The sequence below is a fragment of the Halichoerus grypus genome, chromosome 8, assembly GCF_964656455.1.
Source record: "Halichoerus grypus chromosome 8, mHalGry1.hap1.1, whole genome shotgun sequence".
NCBI classification, from domain to species: Eukaryota; Metazoa; Chordata; class Mammalia; order Carnivora; family Phocidae; genus Halichoerus; species Halichoerus grypus.
This window is the reverse complement of record NC_135719.1, coordinates 86921793-86947211: the sequence shown is the minus strand read 5'-3', so window position 1 is coordinate 86947211 and position 25419 is coordinate 86921793. Positions and strand designations below refer to the sequence as shown.

General features: G+C 36.8%; 1 protein-coding gene across 3 annotated transcripts in view; it reads left to right on the top strand.

The window, feature by feature from the left end:
* The window catches only part of PRKD1 (protein kinase D1), a 318415-nt gene that overhangs the window by 161016 nt on the left and 131980 nt on the right, over positions 1–25419 (top strand). For all 3 annotated transcript variants that reach the window (XM_078053526.1, XM_078053525.1, XM_078053524.1), the window contains exon 2: positions 7928–8066. In XM_078053526.1, coding sequence (XP_077909652.1) covers positions 7952–8066 — 115 coding nt within the window. In that variant the 5' untranslated portion in view covers positions 7928–7951. The remainder of the gene's footprint in view (positions 1–7927; positions 8067–25419) is intronic.

The following is a 25419-nucleotide window of genomic DNA, read 5'->3' as shown; positions in this document are numbered from 1 at the left end:
TGCAAGTTCCAGTTATATGCATGTTTCTGTTTCTGGTAGTACAACCAACTTTTAAATCTCATAACCCAAATCTACCATTTCACATTTAATCTAAAGATTCCAAGCAGACCTCTCCTTGATGAAATATATTCCTTTTTTTCCTCAGATATTTTTTTCTGCTTATTTTTCTTTGCTGCAATGCAAATGGAGGGTAAGGCTAAGGTCCAAATGTAAAATTATGAATGAAAATGATTGTTTAAACAATGGGATTTTGAACTTAATGGAAAGGAGAGTGGCTAAAAAAAGAAAATCTAAGCAGAAGAAAGTGAGTGGGTCAGATTCTAGATCTGCCTTTAGGAAAGCAAGAGTGGAATAAATTAAAATCCTGTCTTGAATGAGAAAAGGAAGTGTTTTGGCACTAGAGCAGAGAGAGGAGGACTAGCCAGAGTGACTTTTGTGTTTGTAAATTCAGACCTTGAAGATTTCTGAAGTTGATAGACCCTTGGTGTTAGGCATCCCTTTTCAAAGGAAGCATTGGGTCAGTAGAGCAGAGTCATATGATTGCAGGTGCTGGTGAGAGAAAGAACTACAGAGGGAGCCAGGCAAGGGTTGTGATTGTTCGCTAGGGTTCTCTGCATCTGGACAGCATGCCTGTGGCCCAGAAAATAGCAAAGTAAAATGGAGAATGGGCTCCTGGCTTTGTAGGCGACAGTTGTGCTGTTTTTCATGGCTTGGATAGTATATAATGCATCTTCTTAAGGCAACACCGTAACTATCATTTAGTCATCATTTTCAGAAACTGGAATTCTGAAAAGCTTTTCAAAATATTTCATGAAAATAGGTGTTACAGATTTATTTTCATGAATCATATCTTTTGGACTGAGAGACCAGTGATTCAACCAAGAATCTGTAATAACAGTTGCCACTAGGAGAGATAGCAAAGTTCTGCCGTTGACAATGATTCTTAGTTATTGTGATGGAACACTATTCAATTTTCTGCCTGGCTTGGGGGGAGGTGGGTTGGGTAGAGGAGGGAGAGAGTTAAAAAGAAAAGTTAATTTTTTTTTCTGGATTCTGTTTCCTAAGATTAGATTCAGAAACTAGTCACACAGCTATGTGGTCATAGGGTGGAATTCTTTTCATGTGTGCCTTTTTGAGGATATGAAATCACCAAATCAAAGAGCCTGTGCCCAAATTTGAATATATTTCAGAAATATGCCTCCAGATAATATAGAGTATTCACTTTTTCTTTTCCCCTTTCATTTACACTTCATAACTTGTGTTTTAAATGACAATTTAGTGTTCATGCTTTTGGTGGGCTTGAACCAGCTCATAATTTGGTTGCTACAGCTGTAGTGCTGTGTACGTGATAATCACCCAGTGGTTGTTCACTAAGTATTTGTTCTTTCATATACTTAACTTTTTTATATACTTACATTATTAAAAAGTTATAATATATATTATATATATATAAATTATAAAAAAGTTACTAGACTTTTTTTTAATTGTGAGGTGATTAAAAATGGGATGGGTTAGTGTCCTAGGCAAAGTTAAGAATATAAGTTTACAACGGTTGTCTTAGGTCTCACCCATGACATCCCTCAGCAGGATTCAGTTGACCTAAGGATCCACTGCTTTCAGAACCATCATCAACCGCCTAATTGTTCCTGCTTTTCACAGTTCAATGCTAACATCATTCAGGTACAACTCCAACAAGGGACCCCAGAGGCAGTTTTACCCAACTGTTTAGGCATTCTCGTTAAGATAGTTGCTCATCCTGTATCCTTGTTGTCCCAGTACTCCCAGAACAATACTTAGGGAGTATTTTGGCCAAACTAGGAAGTAGTAGCACCTTTTTAATTTCTTTGCTCATTAATTGTGGCCAGTCATGGCACCACTTGTTACAAACAAGAGAGTTCTTGGAAAATAACTTGGAAAGCGTCTTTGATGAGAAGAGTTCAATATTCACCTGCCTGGTGTGTTCTGTAATTGAGCAGAATAATTTAATTCCAGGATTTTCATCACCTTTTAGCAAAAGTAAACTGGCAGTGTATTTTCATTTCCTAATCAAGCCATCTCACACTCTCTCTTTTTTTTTTTCTACTTGACTGAATCATGGATTAATTTGTTTCTGGTATTGCTTGTTCCTTGCCCTTTGTGATTGGCCTCAACTGTGGAAAAGCACCCTTTGTTCCTCAGAGTTCCCGTTGGCCAGGTCACATTTCAGCAACTCATTAAAACATGTATTTATTCTACTCTGGAGCACATTGTCTGGCCAGCCATGAATTTATAGTGAAATGTAACAGTAAATTGTGCTCTGTGGTCAAAAATGCCAAATGATACACACAGCAGCACAGAGGTTTCCAGCACAGGGTAGAATTAAAGAGCTTAGGACCAGTGCCGTGATTGTTGGCCGTATTTTCACAGTGGCCAGTTTTGTTACAGTCGAACTTGGAGAGAGCTTGAAATCACTTATCTCAGATGTTTGCGCTCACAACCACAAAGCCTCTGAGAAACACAGAACTGATCTTGTAATAAGCTCCAGCTGAGTTTACAAGCCTCTGAGCCTTTCTGAAAGCCTGTTTAGTTTAATGAGGGTTTTCAGATTTCAAAGCTCACACACCTTCACGTAAAAACAGATGATTATGACCAAATTAGGGAATGTTGTTCCATGAATATTTTCCCCCAATATGTTCTCTTCTCAGTTGTCAGGCATTGTTTTGTTATACTTTCCACCTTCCAGACATCATTTTTAAATATAATTTTTGGAAGTCTTATTGTATAGTTTCTATTCAAGCAGAACGTTATGTTACATCAAAGAAAAGATTTTTTTCTCTTAACAGTAAAAGGCAAATGTGCATATATTTTTCTCTGGCCAATAAAAAAGGTACAATTTGAAAAAAATCGAACCCTCAGTTTCTGCTGCCATGACAACTGTCCCGTGAGGCTAGGCCTTCATGTTCACCCCTGTGCCCTGCTTCACAGGCCTCTACAACCTGATTCAGAATGGCTTGTTAATGAAGAGAGAAAAGCCATGTTTATGACCCAGTAAGATGGAATGTGGGAGAAAGGATATCCACGCCTCAGTGCTCTATATCTTGGACAAATAACTTCCATGAATATTTATGATGGTATCTTTGTTTTTTAAATTCAGTCTTTTTAAATAATAGCTTTAATATGGGTTGTATATATTGGTATTTTTCTATCTATTCTTATTTTTAAAAGTGTTTTGTGAGTCACCCTCAGAAAGAAATATAATAATTAGGATGTGAGGCACTTAAGCCTTACTTGAATACAAAATCATCCATTCCATATACCCACTTTTACAAAGAGGCACAATATAGAATGGGATACTCAAACGTTAGCAATCTAAGACCATAGAGAAATAGAATTTAGAAATGTCCTTGAAGAAAGGACAATTTCCTTGCTGAAGAAAGCAAGAGGTGTGTGGACATGTTGACAGAAATCGTGATGAGGTGGCAGAATCCTTGTCTCCTAAGCCCCTCTTCAGTATTGCCACCTGATCCTTCCTCCACACAGCACATCCACAAGACATTATTAGAAGACACTGTAAAATTTGGCTCTTCTTTGGGAAGACAATTGCTGTTTCATCTCTCTTCCTGTCCAGCTATTATTGTCTACTCACCCCACCTCAGACACTGAATCCCTTGAATTTTCTCTCTCCTATCTTGAGTCAGAATCAGCTACCCATGGTTTTGGAAAGGATATGGTAAGATGATCTGTGCATTAATTAGTGTATTTTGAAGAACATTTGTGATCAAATCAGGGAAGATTCTTTAAGTTAAAGTTTAGGTTTAAGAGTTTTATGATAATTATTAAATTTTTTAATTTTATTTCATTAAATGTATTTTATATATTTATTTCAACATCATCTTAAATGTACTCTTACCAGTTGTGGACATTTTATTTGTCTTTAACTGACTTTTCCTGCAAATGCTATTTATATAGAATTGGGTAGTCAAAGGGTTGGGTAGAAAAGATTAGCATTCTATATTTTAAAAACACATGAGGCTTTGAGTTCTACTCCCAAGGAATATCTGGTATAGGACATGCTCACCTCCTCCAAACAAATAGAAAACACTACAAAATGTGTAGAATGCCTGTTTTCGGACATTTTCCAACAGGCAATCCAGGATTGTGATCCCTGAGAGAAGAGAAGCAAACAAGGTAAGTAATAGCTTTCTGCCTGGAGGCAAGATCCAGAGTGTAGTGTAGGGAGAAAGAACCTAAGAGGAGCCTAGTTGTCTGGCTGTATGGAAGACATACAGAATAGAGCCCAAGGTGACCACGTCAAAAGGATTTTTAGGGGAGAAGCACTGGAAATGTGGGACCTATACAGAAAAAGAGCTTCAGAAATCTGCTTAAGGGCCTGCTTGAGTATTAGATTGAATACAAATCTGTGTATGTGTATGGTGAAAATCATTAAGGCAGAGGAAAGAGCAGCTGCGTGGAAGCTATGAAATGAACACTTACAGAGCTCACAAAGGGCTGAGAGACAGTTGAGTTTCTATCAGGCAAATGGGAGAAATTTCACTGAACACTTAAGGTATTTCATAGAGATGTTCAAAGAGTTATGTATTAATAGTAGGGTTAAACTATACCTAGAGGAAATACTACTCTAAAAGCTAACCTAACAAAGCTTAAAAATAAGCCTTGAAAAGACAAAACTGATCTGCAGTTTTCTTAATATTTTTGCCAAGACAAATATCAACATTCTTTAAGGGAAGACAACAAAGTCCAACTGCTCACATTAATTCATAAAATCTGGCATCTAATTTAAAAAGTACATGTATGTTCTACATATAAATGAAATCACATGGTATTTGTCTTTCTCTGACTGACTTATTTCTCTTAGCATAATACCCTCTAGGTCCGTCTGTGTTGTTGCAGATGGCAAGATCTCATTCTTTTATATGACTAACATTCCATTATATATAAACCATATTTTCTTTATCCATTCATTTGTCAGTGGACATTTAGGTTGCTTCCATATCTTTGCTGTTGTAAATAATGCTGCAGTATATACGGGGGTGCATATATCATTTCAAATTGGTGTTTTTATTTTCTTTGGGTAAATACCCAGTAGTGGAGTTACTGGATCATATGGCATTTCTCTTTTTATACTTAGTGAATTAAGTCAGGCAAAGAGACAAATACCATATGATTCCACTTATATATGGAATCTAAGAAACAAATGAACAAACAAACAAAAAAGCAGATACAGACCCATAAATACAGAGAACAAACTGGTGGTTGCCAGAGGAGAGAGGGTAGGGGGTTGGGCAAAATGGCTGAAGGGGAGTGGAAGGTACAGGTTTTTGGTTATTGAATGAATAAATCACAGGGATGAAAGGTACAGCATAGGGAATATAGTCAAGATATTTTAATAGCATTATATGGTAACAGGTGGTAGCTACACTTGTGGTGAGCATAGCATAACATATAGAATTGTTGAACCACTATGTTGTACACCTGAAACTAATGTAACATTGTATGTTAACTATACTTCAATTTTTGGAAAGTACACATATGAAAAAGCAGGAAATATAGGAGGAAATGTAACCCATAAGGATCAAAAAAGAGCTAAAGGAAATAGATCAGAATGTAGAGGTGATGGACTTAGTAGAAAAGAACTTTCAAGGATTTACATGAAAATATGAGGTGAAAGACTTGTACAATGAAAACTATAAAACACTGCTCAAAGAAAGGAAAACGAACACAAAGAGAAAGACATTGCATGTTCATGTATTGGAAGAATTAATGTTAAAATGTCTGTACTACCCAAAGCAATCTACAGATTCAATGAAATTCCCATCAAAATCCCAATGGTATTTTTTTATAGAAGTAGAAAAAACAATTCTAAAATTCATATGGAACCACAAAAGACTCCAAATAGCCCAAGCAATTTTGAGCAAGAAGAATAAAGCTAGAGGCATGATACTTCCTCATTTCAAAATACGTTACAGTAATCAAAAACAGTATGGAACTGGCTTAAAAACAGATACATAGACTGATGGTCAGAGACTGATGAAGCAAAAAGAGAGAAAACACGCAAATTATGAAAAAGTAATAAAGAGACAGTACTATGGACCCTACAGACATTAAAAGGGTGATAAAAGAATAATATTAAAAAAAAAGTTTTTTGCCCAGAAAGTCAACAATTTGGATGAAATGAATAGGTTCCTTGAAAGAAAACTGCCAAAACTCACTTAGGAGAAAATGGAAATCTAAGTAGTGCTATCTAAGAGATAAATCTTAGTAGAAAAATCCAGGCTTAGATGGCTTTGCTGGAGAATTTTACCAGATATTTAAGGAAGGACTTATACCAATTGTAAAGGAATCTTCAAGAATATGCACACAAAAAAAATGAGCCTAAATCGATGTTTTTTTTACTTCATTCAAAAATTACCTCAAACTGTATCATAGATCCAAATGTAAAACCCCAAACAAGAAAATGGTAGAATAAAACATAGGAGAAGATCTGTGTTACCTTAAGTTACACAAAGATTTATCAGATATTAAACCAAAAGCATGATCCATAAAGAAGTATTTGATAAGTTGGGCTTCATATAAATTAAGAACTTCAGAAAATAATGTGAAGGGAATGAAAAGCCACAGACTGGAAGAAAAATCTATGAAACATGTATCTGATAAACAGCTTTTATCTAGAATATATAAAGAACTATCAGAGCTCAATAATAGGAAGACAATTCAATTTAAAAAATGGGGAAAGGAGTTGATCAGTTGTGTGCATGGGGGTGGCGCAATGGAAAGATGCTCAATATCATTAGTTGTTAGGGAAAAATTAAAACTATGAGATAGAATATCTACAATAGACAACCAACATCTATTAGATTGTTTTTCTATTTCTATATCAGAAAAACATTGTTTTTCTATTTCTAACACCTATTAGAATATCTACAATAAAAACAACCAACATCACCAAGTGCTGTCAAGGATGCAGAGCAACTGGAACTCTCATACACTGCTGGTGGGAATGCAAAATGCAATAGCCACTTTCAAAACAGTTTGGCAATTTTTTATAAAGTTATCCAGATACTTCCATACACCCCAGAGAAGGAAAAACTTGTGTTCACACAAAAGCCTCTAAGTAAACATTTATAGCAGCTTTATTTGTAATAGTCAAAAACTGGAACTAAAATGCCCTTCAATTGAGGAATGGATACATACACTGTGGTATATCCATGCACTACAATGGAACACTCCTCAGCAATGAAAATGGAAAGATTAATGATACATGTAGCAGAATGGGCAATCTTAAATTCATTACACTAAGTGAAAAACATCAGATTCGGGCACCTGGGTGGCTCAGTCGGTTAAGCGTCTACCTTTGACTTAGGTCATGATCTCAGGGTCCTGGGATCAAGCCCCGCATCGGGCTCCCTGCTCAGTGGATGTCTGTTTCTCCCTCTGCCCCTCCTCCCCACTGTGCTCTCTTTCTCTCTCAAAATAAATAAATAAGAAATCTTAAATAAAAAAGTAAAACATCAGATTTAAAATTATATACAATGTAAAAGGTACAATACCATTCATATGACCTTCTTGAGAAGACCAAATTTTGGAGACAAAGATCAGTGTTTTCTAGGGGCTGGGGGTCAGGGGAGAAGTTGATAACAAAGTGGGAATGGAGACATTTTAGGGGGTGATGGGATCTGTTTTATAGCTTGGCTGTTTTGTGTATACCACATAGATGGTATGTAGTTATTCCTATACATTTGTCAAAACTTGCAGAACTGAGCACTAAAAAGGGTGAATTTTACTGTATGTCAATTATACCTTAACTATTTAACATAGTATAAAAGTATCAATTAGCTTGTATTTGTGCCCTGACACTTATTTTTTTGGTTTCTATTCTAAATTTAGGAGGATTTTGACATTTAACCTATTGTGGTATTTGTATTTACAGTTCCCTGAATGTGGTTTCTATGGAATGTATGATAAGATCCTGCTTTTTCGCCATGACCCTACCTCCGAAAACATCCTTCAGCTGGTGAAAACGGCTAGCGATATCCAGGAAGGCGATCTTATTGAAGTTGTCTTGTCAGGTAGTACACTTATTTCTCTATCCATAGATTAATAGTTTGTATTTGAAGAGATCTTGGGCATAAGTTTTTAAGGCAACATAGAAAACATACATCAAACTCAGCCCTAAAAGGAAATGTTAGGCCTCTGTCTACAGGAACTTTCAAATTATTTTTTGGAAAAAGCAAATGGTTTGCCTCGAGTTGGCTCTTTCTGCACCCAGTACGGCCCCAGTCACTTTCTCCAACTTTACCATCTCCCCAAGCCTCCCAGCAACACACAGGCATACTTTTATTCATCACCTTGAATCATATGGGCAGCAGCAAAAGCAAACTAAAACCTCCCCAGTGGTGAAAGACAGATGTTAGGACCCCAAATGTGTGGAGGGGCTGGAAGCCAAGAAATAACAACAGGGCTAGGAATCCGTAGCTTTAGTTAAGTCAGATGTCTACTCATTCTAAGCCAAGACCAAGTTGTAAAACAGAGTTCGGGAGTTACAGCAGGTCAGGCCATGCCCTGTGACACTAGCCAGATCCCTCCTTGAGTGGCTGTGTTTCCCTCTGCCCAGATTTAGATTTCTTATTTAGGATTTAGAAGTTACTAATCAGACTGTGTGTATCAATACAGAAAAAAATAGGCGTATTTAACTTAAAAAAAAAAAAAGTGCCAGAGAACAGCTGTAGTGGGGATCCTTACAACAATGATCAGTGCAATAATACAAAGAGATACAGATTTTTAATGTTTAGTTTTGTGAAAATTGAGGAATTCTTGAGAAACTCTGATTGTATTGTTCCTTTCTCCCCTCTGGCCATCTTTGCTTGTTATTTCTTTGACTAAAGGAAATCCATTTGCTTTACTGATTCTAGATTTCACTTCCTCAAGTTCCTCAACTTGTTCAGAGCCCAGACCTTGGTTGCACCGATTATAATTCAGCTGGACTTTGCTTTGATTCACTCCAATTTGTCTTTATCTTTGTTTATCAGCTATCACTGTGTGAGGTCCTGGGATTGCCACATTTTCACTGTGTAGCTAGATCCTATAAACTTGTTTCATTAGATAAAAGAGTAATAATGTTGTTTATAGGGTTGCCGCTTGCTAAATCAAAAAAGCAAAAGCTTTCATGTGTTTTCTGTAGACAATACCAACCACTTTAATTTATTATTATTTTTTCATATATATATTTTATTCAAGTATAATCAATATATAGTGTTAAATTAGTTTCAGGTGTACAGTATAGTGATTCAGCAATTCTACACATTACTCAGTGCTCATTATGAGTGTACTCTTAATCCCCTTCCATCTATTTTACTCATCCCTCCCACCCACCTCCTCTCTGGCAATCATCAGTTTGTCCTCTATAGTTAAGAGTCTGGTTTTTTTGTTTTTTGTTGTTGCTCATTTTTTTTGTTTCTTAAATTCTACATGAGTGAAGTCATATGGTATTTGCCTTTCCTTGACCGACTTGTTTCAATTATCATTATACCCTCTAGATCTGTCCATGTTCTTACAAATTGCAGGATTTCATTCTTTTTTATGGCTAAGTAATATTCTGTTGTACATACATACCACATCTTCTTTATCCATTCATCTGTTGATGGACACTTGGGCTGCTTCTATATCTTGGCTATTGTAAATAATGCTGCAATAAACATAGGGGTGCATATATCTTTTTGATTTAGTGTTTTCATTTTCTTTGGGTAAATACCCAGTAGTGGAATCTTACTGGATCATATGGTAGTTCTATTTTTAATTTTTTTAAAAGATTTTATTTATTTATTTGAGAGAGAGAAAGAGAGAGAGACTGGGGGTGGGTAGGAGCAAGAGGGAGAAGCAGACTTACTCTTGAGCAGGGGGCCTGATGGGCTAGATCCCAGGACCCTGGGATCATGACCTGAACCGAAGGCAGACGTTTAACCGACTGAGCCACCCAGGCACCCCTCTATTTTTAATTTTTTGAGAAACCTCCATGCTGTTACCTTTTGTTGGCTCTTTCACAAAACTAGTACACCTGGCCTCAAAAAACTAGTGCCTCAAAAACTAATGATGTAATGTATGGTGATTAACATAACATAATAAAAAAAAACAAAAAACAAAACTAGTGCCTTAGACATATTGTTTTTTAAGTTTCCTATTTCTGAACAGGAGGGTCTGTCTGTAATAAATTATTCAGGGAAATCATGCCCTGGATCCATTCTCTCTATAATTCATATTAAACTCATAGCCAGGCTGCTTTGCAAATAATGTAATACTTTTTATGAATCCTTTTTTTTTTTTTCTTTTGCCTGTGGCAATGTCCAGAAATACATGGGAATTTTTAAAATTGCATTTCAAAATTTATTTTTCTTTCCATTTTACTTTTGTTGTCAAGCACTTTATAGTGATGCCAGACAGATTGAATGCAAGCTAGGTGTGGGTGTGCTTGTGCTTGTGGGAGAGGAAAGAGGGCTGCCTGTTTGCATGTTATCACAGTGAGTGGGGCCTGCTCTTCGGCACACTGACCTGACACAGCTCTGTGCATTGCCCTGCCGCCCAGGGAACAGCATGATGCTCCTCCAGCCATCTCTGCAAACCAAGACCCTCATTGTGCTTATACTCCACTTCTTTTGCCAGCCACCCTTACTGTTCCGTGTTCCACCTCCCCTGTCTCCATGGCCACCACTGCTGGGAGGGCATTTAAAGGCAGCCTTTTTTCTTACCTGTTGTCCCAATACCAGACTCAGGAAGGTCTCTCCTACTCTTATCAGCTAACTTGTTGGTATTTAAAAGGAGTCATTCTGTAACAGCCTACTTTCAGACTTGAACCTGGAGACTTTCAACTTTTTCAGTCCACATAGTCCCACATCCCCAATGTCATTTAACCCTTAAATATTCAAGTATATATATTTAATTAAATATATGTATTTATAATTACTTATTATATATAATATATGTAGTATATGTGTTTTTTATATATACACGCATTCAATTATGTTTAATTGATGATCTCCCGCATTTCCCTGTTAGCTTCTTTGGTGGCTGTATTCTCCTCCCTCCTCTCCCATTCTAATGCTTCACATTGTGATTTTCTCAGTAAATGTTAAAAATGGTTTTTCCTTAACTCCCCCTCCCCCCATTATAACCTTGTTTCCCCCGCTACCCCTTTCCTTTCTGCTTGTCGTCGGTTTCCTATGCCTGAGCTCACCACGAAGGCATGGTCCAGCTCCTAGGTCCTCGCTCGGGCACTCCTCCTCCATCTTGCCTGCCGCTACCAAATCCACATCGCAGGCCCTGTCTTTTGACTGTAGCTTCCAGTCACCAGCTCCCTACCATCTTAGGACTGTGTTTTTCCCTTTCTTTTTCTCTCCCCACAGCACATGGGCCACCATGTGCACGTCTTACGTCACTTTGATGCAGTCTCAACTCTCTTGCGTTCTCTTACCCCCTCGCAGGGCCCGTTACGCAGGTCTGTAATCTGAATAACTTTACCATCCATTTTGGCCATTCCTGGTCCTGAGCTACACAGGGCTGCTGGACACACAGTCCCCTGCCTCTGTGTCTCAATGCAGACTCGCCTTTACCGGTCTTACTGCTGTTCACCAATCTCTTCTTCCCCCTGTCCCCACATCCTTTTGTTACCACAGTTGAGGTTCTCAATAAATATATATGAGCTGATTGATTGACTAGTGGCTTTCACATTAGAAGTTACCACATTTACAAAATTTTGACAAAATATTGATTTGTTATAAAAATATTATTTCTAGGTATATCCTCAATAGTAAGAAATAGAAAGTTCACATCTCCTTGCTGTGCACTGACTCAGCCCTTACCAGAAATTAGTGCCTGTGATGTGGGCAGGGTTGCGTTGCATTATAATTGGAGGCAAGACAAATGATTGCTAACGAAGGCATGTCAGGTGTGAACGTGAGGGAGCTCCTATCACTTACTCATTCCTGACCCAGTCCCGGAAGAATATGCAGTGCAGCGTAATATGTCATTTCCTGAAGGTGTGGTTAAGTATCAACTTCATTCAAAATGCAATGGCCAAAGGAGGTAGGAGAACAAAACACAGGGCGCACCCCCTCTGTTGCCTTTCGACCCGTTTGAGAACATAAACGATGCTGTGGAGATTTTCCTCTTAATGACTATAATTTTATTGTTCAAACTCATTTGTCCAAATTTTCTGTTTTTCCTTATGAAAGAAGAAATTTTACTCTGTAGTTCCGCATAAACATAATTTGATTCTTTTAATGTTTAACCTGTATTCCACCCATAGGAACATGTTCTGACATAAGAGTCCAGTAAAATGTGAGAAAATATGGAAAAAATTAATTTTGAGGAAGGTGAAATACTCTAGTCTCTTCAGGCAACCATCAAGAATTTTCTCTTGCTTCTGTCATTTTGTGCTGAGACCTTTCATCGTCTGTTAGTACTAACCAAGCTGCTCCTGGCTAATTTGCTGGTTTTCTCCTTTTTGAAAAACAGGGCTTGTATGAGCTAGTGCATTTAGACCCTGTAAGCCAGGAAAACATTGCTCATGGGTGGATGGGTTGGGTTCTGGAGAAAAAAAGAAAGAACTCCATGGAAGTTCCCCACCATGCACACTCCCACCACTGGCAAATTTTCTTTGTTAAGCAAAGGATTAGCATTGGTACTATTGTTATGGAGTAGGAAAACACGGCAAATGGAAATTTCTCTTACTAAAGCCAAAGTCAAGTTCAAGTGTGTAGTCCTAAACTATAAAATAAAGTTCATGGAATTTATCTGATACCTTCTTCATGATGGGTCTCTATCAAAGCCTGATAATTCAGCCGTAGCAAAGCAAATTAATAACCAGCACTGCATTCACATGACTCAACTCTTTGTTTTTTGTTTTGTGGGGGCTTGATCTCTAATGTGTGTGTGTGTGTGTGTGTGTGCGCGCGCGTGTGTGTTGCGTGCAGGGGTGTGTGTGTGGGGGGTGTGTGTGTGTATCTAATAGGTGGTTAAATGGAAAATAGACAAGGACTACAAGAATTTCTCTAGTAAAATTACAATTTTAAAGTCTTAGAGCTAAATGTTGAATCTTTCCTTCTTTCATTAATGGTAAAAATCCAATTTTTTCCGGATATTTTTCACTAGTTTTTGCAATAGATTATGCAGTATTATTTATAACTTTTGCAAAGCGGTGTCACCACATGTGGCTGGTTATTTGTTCCACACCATCTAGAGATAGGAGCCTCATTAGAAAGCTAGTGCTGTAGCCCAGGCAGAGGGGGCTGTGGGCCTATTTTCAGGCCATGATTCAAGAGCTGAAAATGGGATAGAGAGATTAAGGAATATTTTAGGGGTAAAATTGAAGAGATATATGCCCATTTGGATATAGTTGATGAAGGAAAATGAGAATATGAAGAGGACTCTAACGACAGCTACAACCACCTAAGAGTGATCACATGCTCTTTCCCTCCCACCAAGTCTTGCTCTCACATGTTGTTCAATGTGTTTGTTGAGTGGTTTAGCTACTGCTCCAAGACGCTGGAGAACTAATTTCTTGGGCATCTAGTATCATTGATTTCCTTTGTGATTTTGTACAAGTTGCATAATCTCTGAGATTTAGGGGTTTTTGTGTGTTTTTCAATCAAAAAAGAACCTTACACTGGATGAAAGTATCAAACAGGGGTAATAGTGCCCGGATTCCATATTTTCTATTTACATCTTTGCAAAGACATTTAGTCATTCTGTGCCCTAGTTTCCTCATCTGTGGAATGGAGGCAGCACCGGCACGTACAGTGTGAGGTTACTACAAACATTAAAAATAAGTTAACGCACGTAAAGCACTTCAGAGATTTCTACACACAGGCAACTACACAGTAAATGTTAGCTGTTCTGGTTGCTGCCTTTTCCCACAATGTCCATGGTTGTTAGGGAATCCTGGTCTGACAACTTTGAGAATTGTTGTGTCAAACAATGTTAAAAGAGCTATTTATTGCAGGACTCTTAAGAACTTTGGTTCATGCTAATATGAAGCATAACTTTCTAAGATCACTTCCCAAATTCACTTTAACACAGATACTTGTTTTTTCCCAAGTATATAGTGAGTCTTGGCCTCAGCAATCTACACTGGCGATACTCCTCTGGGTCAAGCCCATGGACCAAATGGTCTGAGAAGGTCTATTTGTTCTCTCTACACATAGGCCACTTCTCTCTCACAGAGGGGAATACTTGAACCATGGAAAAACAGGAGTTAGGAAGAAAGAAAGCTTTGTTTACATAATAGCACAAGCTTTTGAATCTGTTTACATAAGTAATGTTTCCTTCACAATGACTCTGGGAGGTAGTGAAATCAGATATCTTAAAAGCTATAAAATATACATTTTAACTTGCCCACATCCTGCAGTGAGTAGTAGAGATAGTACCAGAACTTGAATCTAAGTGTTTAATCACTATTAACATTACCTTAAGTTCAGGTTAACCCTTTGAACTTGGACCAGTAAACAGGATTTCTTGAGGATCTGTTCAAAGAATTCCTACTATGGTCAGTTGATATTTCAGGGAAATATTGATGGTATTTGTAACAACAAAACCAGTAACGAGCTACAGGTTCCACTGGCATTATTTTTATTGTAGAACCCTTATCCCCTCTTTTTCATGAAAAAATAAATATTTAATAAATATAAAAACTGTGATCAGGTTAAGAAAACACAGAGGCTTTTCTTCATAGAGTGACAGTACAAAATAGGAAAAAATATTTTTTCCTGCTTAAACAGGATCCCATCATATAATTTCACAACTCTGATCAAAACTGAAATATTGTCTAAGCATCAGTATATTTCCAGGAATCCTTATGACCGTGTTTTTCTATTACTAGGATTCAGTGCCTAAACCATGAGCCAAAAAAGGTAAAAAAAATTCTAGCAAGGTCCTTTTTTCTTTTATAGAAAATGTAAATTATTGATTTGTGTGGTACTTTGCCAGTTATATCCATTTCTGTCAGATATAGGATACTGCTTAGCAGTGTTTTATACTCCCCTGAAATATGGATGGAGGAGGAAAACTGTGAGAGTGATATATTAGATCACTGCATTATTTTCCCCAAGAATACATTAGATAGACGTAGTTTTGTTTGCTTTTAAGAAGAGAGAATTAATCGTGGGAAGCACCTCCCCAGTCTTCATACTGCTTGACTAATTAAGGTTGTAAAAGGCCTAGCCTGAGTACTCAATTTATATTTCTCTGTAGTTGTTTTGGACATCTAAGTGTTCCAGGCTTTGTGGTGCCAATTCCTGTCCAACTTTAGTTGCAGTTATTTGTGCTGGTGGTTTTATAATAATGGAAAGCTTAAATGTAAGATTACAGGTCGTTACTCTTTTCTTCGAAGTAGGGTTTATGTTAAGTGTGTCTTCAGCATTTCCTTGTTATTATTGTTAATATTAATCCTCTTTCCATCTTTGTCTTGCAAGTAAACCTCATTTTAGGTTCTTTGTACTACATTAATCATTTTCATAGAAAAGTGAATACAAAGAGGAGGCTATTGGAATGTTTCCATAGACTTTCCACCTTTCCCAACTTGTGACCTCAACTGGGATATGGGGGCTTGGAGCACTCCTTCCTTACTTTGATAGTTTTCTTGATTATTTGTGTCTTTGTAGAGTGGAGTCTCTAGGGAGATGTGGCACAATAGTGCATTGCTTCTCTGTCTTTTTATACCCAAGTAACCCTAAGTGTCAAGGCAGAGTGAAAACATTCTTCCCAGGTAACATGGGGCATAAGACAAACCCTAAAGGGAAAAGTTCTTTGGAGAATCTTATTTCATTTGAAAACTTTATGGACATTTTGCATTCTGCTGTGTTCGATTTCTCTTGTTTAATTTTGAATAAATAATATTTCTCCCCCATGTTGTTCTTTAAGAAAAACAACATTAATGATGATGATATAAGGACGTATAGCATTCATGATGTGTTAGGCACTATTTTAAGTGCTTTACGTATATTAACTCAGAAATATGCATCACAGTTATTTTATGGCATATATCCACATAAATCCAGTTTGATAATTAGTGGACTTCCAGTCAAAGACAGGGCTGAGCTGCCATTTATTTCTTGCATAATGATTGGCAAGTCACCTCCTTTCCCTGAGTCTTTCTCCATCACCTGTCAAATAGCAATAGTAGTATCTTTACTATGGTGTTGGGCTGTAAAGTCCATGAGGATAAATATAAAGCATTTCATAAGATGCCTGGTGAATGTGAGGTACTCTGCCTTCTTGTTCTACCTCCACCCACACATTTCTTGAAACAAGAACCACTTATTTTTATACTGAATCCTCAGGACCTGGCATGTCACATGCAATCAATGTCTGCTGAGTGAATGAATGGATACTTGAAGTAACAAAATGAACAACCCAATAAGCACATTATTAAATTGGTGCTTATATATGATATCCAGAAGTTACTGATGTTCTGTAGGAAGAATTTCAGAGCTGTTCTGTAGGAAGAATTTCAATGCTTACTGTTGGCTCTCCTTGGCCTAATCTATTAGTAATATCAATATTATTATCACTTGACTAATCCTTTTTTTCCCAGATTCTTGCTATCTTCTATATGTTGTCAAAAACTAATTATTTTTTAGAAATTACTTATTTTTAGAAATCCAGTTCTGCTTTCAAAATATTTCAGCGTCTTTTATAACATTTCTCATGTAAGATAAGAACTAATTCATAAAACACCAGTTGTTTTCCTATCTGATTCCCACAACTCCTGGATTATGCTCATCACCATGACCAAGTAACTCATTTGCTACCTACCTCAATTCATTCTTCCTTCAACCAGTTTTCCCAGCCATTGCTCTTTTCTTACAAATATTCTTGCTCTCTTTCTTAAACGTGTTCAGTAATCACTCCTTTTGGATGCACCACCCCTCACCCCTCCCCCATGCTAATCTCACCTGCCTTCATCAGTTTAGTATCATTTCCTCATCTGGAGCCTCAGTGCTCTATACCTGCGTTAACTCTTAGTAATGACACTGGAGCTGGCCTCAGGCTCTGACTTCTCTATTTCCGTGTCTGGAAGGAACAAGGACTGATATCCTGGGATGCTGGCTGACCTTTCCTGCTCTTCCTCCTCCCCCCACCCCCAGTCCTCACATTGGAGCACCATTGCTTTATCCACCTAACAGAACAACTGTCTGTGCCTAAAGGTCAGCTGGCACCATCTATAGGAAAAGCTGAGTCATGTGCTCCAAAACCAGAGTCTAAATCTGCATAGATCTCTGTCCATGTACATACCGTGGTTTTCAGAGACAGACGTATCAAGCCCCTCTGTTCACACAGAATTAGCCTGAGGCCTAGTTCTTCACCATCTGGCAAGTGGATAGCCAGCCATAAATCAGAGTTTTTCCTTCTCTTCTCTTTTCATCTGTTACTTCTCTAATTGAAGCCAGTATTATAACTCATTCAGATAAACAGGAAAAGAACACAGAGGTAATGAAAACCACACAAAGAGGACTTTTTCTCTGTATTTTCTGGTCTCTGTGTAACCAAAAATTCTTTATATTTGCTTCTTAGGGTGGAGATTTAACCGTCTCATGTATGTAAATCTTACCATGTTAACACCTCAATGTACAACAGGATCTCAGAGAACTTTGCATATTCAGAATCATTCTAGAAATACTAAGATACTAGCTCATTCTTTTTGCCTTTTTACATGAATTGGTATATAAAACACACACACACAAGTCTTATTAATCTACCTCATTTACCAGATTTGACTCTGAATTATGTGGGACTTATTTAAGAAATTGCACTCCAACTCAAAAATGAAGATTTTTACCCATCAGAGGTAACGAAATAGATGACTTACAGGACTAGACCCTAATATAAAAAATGTTTTAGGCAGTCACAGTATCTGGTAAATAGGTATTTCCTTGGCTCACTTCTATATAGAGGTGATATGAATAGGTTTTTTGTCATAATCTTTGAAAAAATTATTATTGTTCAGTTAGCACAAAATTCTTATGTTCTAGGCTCAAACTAGAGAATAAAACTGTTTCAGTTCTTATTTTGTTCATCTGTTATAGAAACACGAAATTATGTTCATGAGAATTGGCTGAGAGATAGGCAACCCCACCATTTCTCTAGTTCTGCCCTGTCCATACTAACTGTGAGTGGCCATACTTAACTAAAAGTAAGTAAAATTAAAGCTGAGTTCCTCAGTCACACCAACTGTATTTCAAGTGTTTAATAGACATGTTAACTAATAGCTGCCATATTGATATAAACATTTCACTATCAAAAAGAAGTTCTGTTAGAGCAGCTAGATAAACCACATTTACTCCTAAAGGTCTAGAACACATTGTTTGCACACACACGTACACACCCACCACAGGCTGCAGAAATGCCTTTACTGAAATGTCTTTGATACGACATTTAGAGGAATGTTAGAAATAACACACCTGAATGCTTTGGTAGTATATTTACTACCAAAATCTCAGGGGAGAGATTGTCCACTGTATTGCCCTGTGACTTCCTTATAGGACAAATTCCTCAGACTTTAGTACCCCAAAACAGCTTTATTTTCTGAGTAATGTTACTCTTATATGATGTCTGGTTTTTCTTCTTGCTTTGGCCTCTCCCTCTCAGATCAGAATTCATGGGCTGCCTTTAATATGACACAAGTCAATACTATGTCACTTTTTCTATACTAATTCTTTGTATTTGCCACAATATTCTATTTCCCCAAGTTTCTTAATTTATCTTGTTTCATTGAATGCTACACAGCATACCTTAGTGCTTAAAAGCACAGACTCTGGAACCAAGCCGCTTGAGTTCAGTTCCCAGCAGTGCATTTATTAGCTCTGTGGCATTGGGAAGGCTAGTTAGTGTCTGGGTGTCAGTTTCCTCACCTTCAAACTGAGGATGCACATGATAATCATGTATAGTATCTAACACACTACCTAGGACATAAGGAACTTGTAAAATCATATTAGAAATGAAGGAGATAGGAAGTGTAGATAGGAGAAAAAAAAAGAAAGAGGTCAGGAAGAAAAATACAGCATCATGATATAGTATATAGACTAATTGTCTGATTGATGAATGGCGTCATTTCTTTGTTTTGTCTCACCTTTTTTCCAACATAAATTTTTGCTGGCTTACAAAAACATACAAAATATAATAAAATTGTCAGCAATTGACAGTGGATGTTGTCCAAGTTAGAAAAGGTAACTTTCTTTTTTCTTTTTTTATTTATTTGGGTAGGGGGCAGAGGGAGAGGGAGAAGCAGACTCCCCGCTGAGCAGGGAGCCGGATGCAGGACTCCATCCCAGGACCCTGGGATCATGACCTGAGCCGAAGGCAGATGCTTAACCAACCCAGGCGCCCAGAAAAGACATCATTTAATTAATGTAAATTCTAGAATATTTATTAAGAAGCAGTCATATAACTTTATCCTCACACTTCATAAGCTGCTTTGAATTCGAGGAAAGCCTGTTTTTGAAGGCCAAACCTTTTGTTGGTGTAGTGCCCATCTGTTTATTCTCAGGAAAACCATCTCTCTGGGTTTTGGGGAAATTTACATAGCAGCATTCTGAATGCAGTTTTTAAAATTTTTTGGTCAAGATTGATCAATAAAAATTGATATTGATCAAGACTGTTTATGATCTTACATCGTTTTTTTTTTTTTTTTCCTTTTTTGCTGCAAAGACATTAGCATGCTTTCTTGTCTTCTGCAGGGATAATTCCCTTAGTAATGCGAAAAAATTATAACATATACTTTGTTTCCCTATTCATCTCTCTCTCCAACACACACACACACACACAACAGGAGGGCTTGGAAGAGGAAAGGAAGGAAGGAAGGAAAGTCAGAATTATAGATACCATCAAAATCAGCGAAATAAAGGCATCGAAGGCTGCCTGTGTTAACAAAGGCCAGTTGGAGAATGGCTACTGCAGGGCTGTCTGGAGACCTCTACGGCATGGGTATTTTTGTTTGAGGTAAAGGATTGGGCTTCCCTTGAAAAGCTGCCACATACCCCTTTTGGATGTCCCACGATGGGCGGTGGCTTACAGCACTTCAGTTCAGTAGCTCCGACGTGCCACCATCTGCCCAGCACTTTCATTCTGCCGGTTGGCGTGTCGCTTATTTGCTTTTAACATGCAACCCATGTAAAAATCCCTCATAATCTGCCAAAATTAGAAATGCAGCTGTTTTAAGTCTTAAACAGCAATAGCACTATTCATTATGCCAGTATGCAGGAATAAAATAGAAAGATGTATTTGAAAAGAGCAATACTACACCAGAATGGATTTGTACCTCCACTTTTCTGGGTTATTTTTAAGACATCTATATAGCCTGTTACCAGTGTTGACTTCAGGCTTTAAAGTGAAGTTGACACATAAATATACCAAATATCTCTTTCCCTACATATATTTTAATACAAGAATTGAGATTTGAATCAAGCTCTGAGCTTTTTTTTTTTTTTTTTTTTCCATGTTGTGAGGCAATTTCAGCTTTTCAGTTTCTAGAAAATGACAATTTTTTTTTGGCTAACTCTGGGTCTCATCTTATTCTATTTTTATTTTTCCTCAGAAGTTTTTTGAGGTTCTCATTATTATAACTTGTTAATCCTGAGAGCATGGTAATGTAAAGCTGTGTAGAGAATCCTCAATGAGTCCAAACAGTTGGTCCTCTATTAAAAAAAAAAAGAGAAAAAAGATTTTTCTCCCCACACAGTAATCCCTTGATGTTGAAAAACAAAAACCAAAGGTAAAGCAAAAACTACCCCTTGCTTCACTATGTTATCCACAAGCAGTGTTTTAGGAATGATAGACATTAGGAAACAATGAAGATCTGGTATGGGACAGTCCATCCAGAGATACCTTTTTTCACAGGGATTAGACATAACTGTTCTGAAACTAAAGTTGCATAGTTTGAAATTGGTTTGCTCCAGCCTTTACACTTTGATATTCACATAGGTTTAAAGGTCTAAGTTGAATTCATTTGATGATGTGTTAATATTGCTCCCACATGAGATCTTTCACCATGTGGATTTTGAGCACTTAAAATCATTTGCATTTGTGAGAACTGACCTGTAAAGAGTTACTTCCTATGGAAGCAGGTCATGAAAAGCAATGACAGAGCAAGACATAAGTTTGCTGAAATGGATGTACTTGATACGCATTTATCTTACATATACAGTGAGATTAATAATCCTAAAGGATGGAGCAGTAGGTTATCATTCTTAAAAAAAAAAAATCTGTGTAACAGTTAGCTCAGTGCCAGATATACAGTAGTCGGTCCAAAAATACTTGTTCATGATTGATATGCTTTACTTTGCAATTTAAGACTTCATGTATGGCTCTCAATGTGAAAGGAAAAATTTAAGTTTGATTTTAGGGAGTTAAAATATTTGGAAAATTTCAAAGTTAAAAGAGACATTATTTCTTACGACATGTTATTCTAACAATTATCATAAATTTTTTTGTAAAAAGATTACTGTAAAATTTCAATGAAAAATATTTAATTCTATAGTCTTAATATACTACCTTTTCCATGTAGAAAAAATGTGTAATGTTTATATATTGAGCCAAATAGATTCATCTTGTCCTTCAAGCTTAATAGCAATTTCAGGATTATCTCCTATGTAAATCTCTACTCTTGCTGGTTTTATGCTTTTAAAGACATTTAGTGCTGAGCAGAGGTCTTGGTTTGCTATCTCTAATGATTGAAATCTATTTTTGGTTTCCTGGAGTACTTAACATGCAGAACAAGTGAGACAAACACAAATGCATCTTTCCAGCTTTAAAATCAGACTAGCCTCCATAGATGATACCAGCCTAGCAAGTGAATCAACAGTCAAAACCCAATAGCTTTTTAAATAAACTTTTAAATTTTTGAATAGTTTTAGATTTACAGAAAAGTTGCAAAGATAGTACAGAGAGTTCACCTCACCCAGATTTGCTTTCCTTTAATGTTATCATCTTACACCGTCATGGTACATTTGTCAAAACTAAGAAATCAACATTGGTCCATGATTTGAACTTACCAGTTTTTTTCCCATTAATAATGGTCCTATTTCTGATCCAGGACCCAATTCAGAGTACCCCATTGCAGTTAGTTGTGTTTTTTGAGTGTCCCCTGGTCGGTGACAATTTCTCAGACTTTCCTTGTTTTTCATGACTTTGACAGTATTGAGGAAGACAGACCAGGTAGTCTGTAGAATGTCTCCCATATGGGTTTACCTGGTGTTTTTCTCATGAATAAACTGGGTTATGGATGTTTGGTTTAAAGTGCCAGGGAAGTGCAGTATACTTCTCAGGTGTCAACACAACCTCACTGATGATGTGAATCTTCATTACCTGGTTAGGGTGGTGTTGGCCAGGTTTCTCCACTGTAAACTTACTATTACTCTTCCCCTATTCGGTTACTAAGTTTAGCCTCCTTCAAGGGAGAAGGTGAGGATAAGTTCCACCCTCTGGAAAGGGAACTATCTATATATATTAAGTTGAATTCTTCTGGAAGGAGAATTTGTCTCTTCTCCATTTAATTTTTCAAAACACAACTTCAGGGTTTTTTTTTTTTTAACTACATTTAATAACACAAGTTTTAGTGCCACTTGTCACAGCAATATTTTTGAGTTCAGCTTTTCTTACTGTACATATAAGAGAATACACACACGTATGTGTAATTTAAAGAGATAATTATGGATACCAATGAATACCAGTATGGTCAACTGTGGTGGTTAATTTTCTGTTAGTTTGACTGGGCCATGGGTGCCCAGATTTTTGGCTAAACATTCTGGTTATGCCTTTGAGGATATTTCTGGATGAGATTAACATTTGAATCAATAGACTGAGTGAAGCAGAGTGCCCTCCCCAGTGTGGATGGGCCTCCTCGCTCAATCTCTTGTAGTCCTATCAAAAAGGCAGAGTAAGGGAGCATAGTCTGCTTGACTGTCCCTGAGCTAGAACATTGCTCTTCTGCCTTCACACTGGGATTAGGATTGGGACTGTTTCATTGGCTCTAGAGCTTGCTGACTGCTGATCTTGGGACTTGTTAGCCTCCATAATTGTGTGAGCCAATCTTCATTCTATTGGCTGTTTTAATCTGGAGAACTCTGATTAATATACCAATCATCCCACTGAAGATTAGAGAAATACTGTAAGCCTGAAAAATCCTTTGTGTGCCCCTTCCCTGACTTTGTCTCTTTCTGTTGAAATTAATGTTAATCACCTCTTTGCATTTATTGTTTTATGTGGTGAGATTTTAAAACTTATAAATTGAAATTCTTCTAAGATATTCTTCTAATTCTTCTGTTAAATAGATATGAATCTGAGCTAGCAAAGGCTCTAAAATAATTCTTTTACACTTTTACATTTTCCCCTTTTATTTAGGAGAATAAAATGCATGTCTTTCTTAATTCTTTAGTAGCAACAATGATAAAGCATACTCTGAATAAACTAAGTCTTAAGGAGTTTCTTCATTCCATAAATAATCTGCTTCTGAAGCAGGTGCTAATCAATGGATAAGGATCCTCTTATATTTAGTTCTAATTTGCCATGAAAAAGGAGCTTTGCTTAATAACAATTTTCAAGTATTGTAGTGCAAATTGTAGAAATTTGACATATTAATACTATGATAAAAGCTAAGTCATATAAAATATATCTTGGAGCAGTTATATAACATTGTACTGTCTTTCTGTGGAAGGGGTGATTATAGCTTTGTTTCGATTTAAAGACCTATACTTATTTTTAAAATAAATATTATAAGTTGTAAAGACACTTGATGTCTTTACTGAGACTAATAGGTAAGGAGAAAATACTTAGACAAATTTCTTTTTTTATATTATGGCCACTGTATACATTTTGAAATTAAATTTTTAAAAGTTTCAGATGTTTATGCACTTACAACAATAGTATTACAATCCCTAGAACAAAGACTTGCAAGCTTCAAACCCTAATAGTTAACTCATGTTTCTAAGTCATTTAAGTTTGCCCGCTGACCACATGCAAAACTAATCCTACTCCCACATCTTTATGTCATCCTTTAAATATTTAATGCCCTAAAATCTCTTTTCTGGGTCATGCTTTCTTTTATTTTTTCATTTGGTATTTTTTTCAGCTTTATTAAGATATAATTGACAAGTAAAATTGTAAAGTACTTAAAGTGTACAACATCATTAGTTGATACATGTGTAGACTGTGAAAGGATTGCCTCCATTGAATTACGGAACTTCCATCACCTCACAGATTTACTTTTTTGTGTGTGAGACCATTTATGTTCTACTCTCTTAGTAAATTTAAATCATGCAATACCGTGTTATCAAGTGTAGTCACCGTCACCATGTTATATATTAGATCCTCAGGCCTTAATCATCTTATAACCAGGATATGTTTTTATAGTTCCTTCACTTGCCTAAAGATCATTTACTTGGTCATCCCGTTAAATTGTCCTACCTAACGTCATTTTATTTGCTTGATAAAGGCATCACTATGTGTTACTCTATTAGAAAGGGATGATAAGCATACTAGATTGACTGACAGTGTGTACTTACTAAGCAACATCTGTGTTTTGGATTATAGAGGAGTCCCCAAAAGTAAGATTGACAAACTTACCTTTAATGGTCAACTGGCACTACAGTCAGAAGTGATGGGTAGTTGATGGAGACTGAAGTGTCAGAGTCAGATATTTCCAGAAGTCATGACAGTGTCAGTGATCTGTCAACCTGAAAGATGTATCCTAGGGGTCATTTTATGATTATGAGTAAGCAAATCCAGGTAGGTACATCAACATTCAGGAAGCCCATAGGGTTAGTATGGGTACTTAAGTCAGATTTCGATTTAAATATGATATGGATGATAATCAGTTTAGAACATTATCATTATTACTTATCAATTGAAAGAAAAAACTTTTAATGATTTTTTTGTGTGTGGCTTTTTTAAATTCATAACTTGAATAGCATCTAACAACCATGTTACTGAAAAACTCTCATCAGTGAACAAGAATAAAGACTATATGGAATGAATTTCCATTGAAGTTCAAAGGCTTAAAAAGAAATGAGGAAACCAAATTTTTAAAATGGGCAAAGAATTTGCAAAAAAAATGAGCAAAGGATTTGAATAGAAATTTCTCCAAAGAAGTTGCATACATGACCAATAAGCACATGAAAAGATGCTCAACTTCATTAGTCACTGGGGAAATGCAAATCAAAACCACATGAGGTACTACTTTATACCCCAAAATCAAATAGAAAGGCAATAACAAGTTTTTTGGCAAAGATGTGGGGAAATTAGGAGCCTATATTGCTGATTAGAATGTAAAATGATACAGCTGCTTTGGAAAAGAGATTGACAGTTCCTCACAGTTTCCCAGTAATTGACTCCTAGGTATATACCCAAGAGAAAACATGTTCACACAAAAACTTTTACACA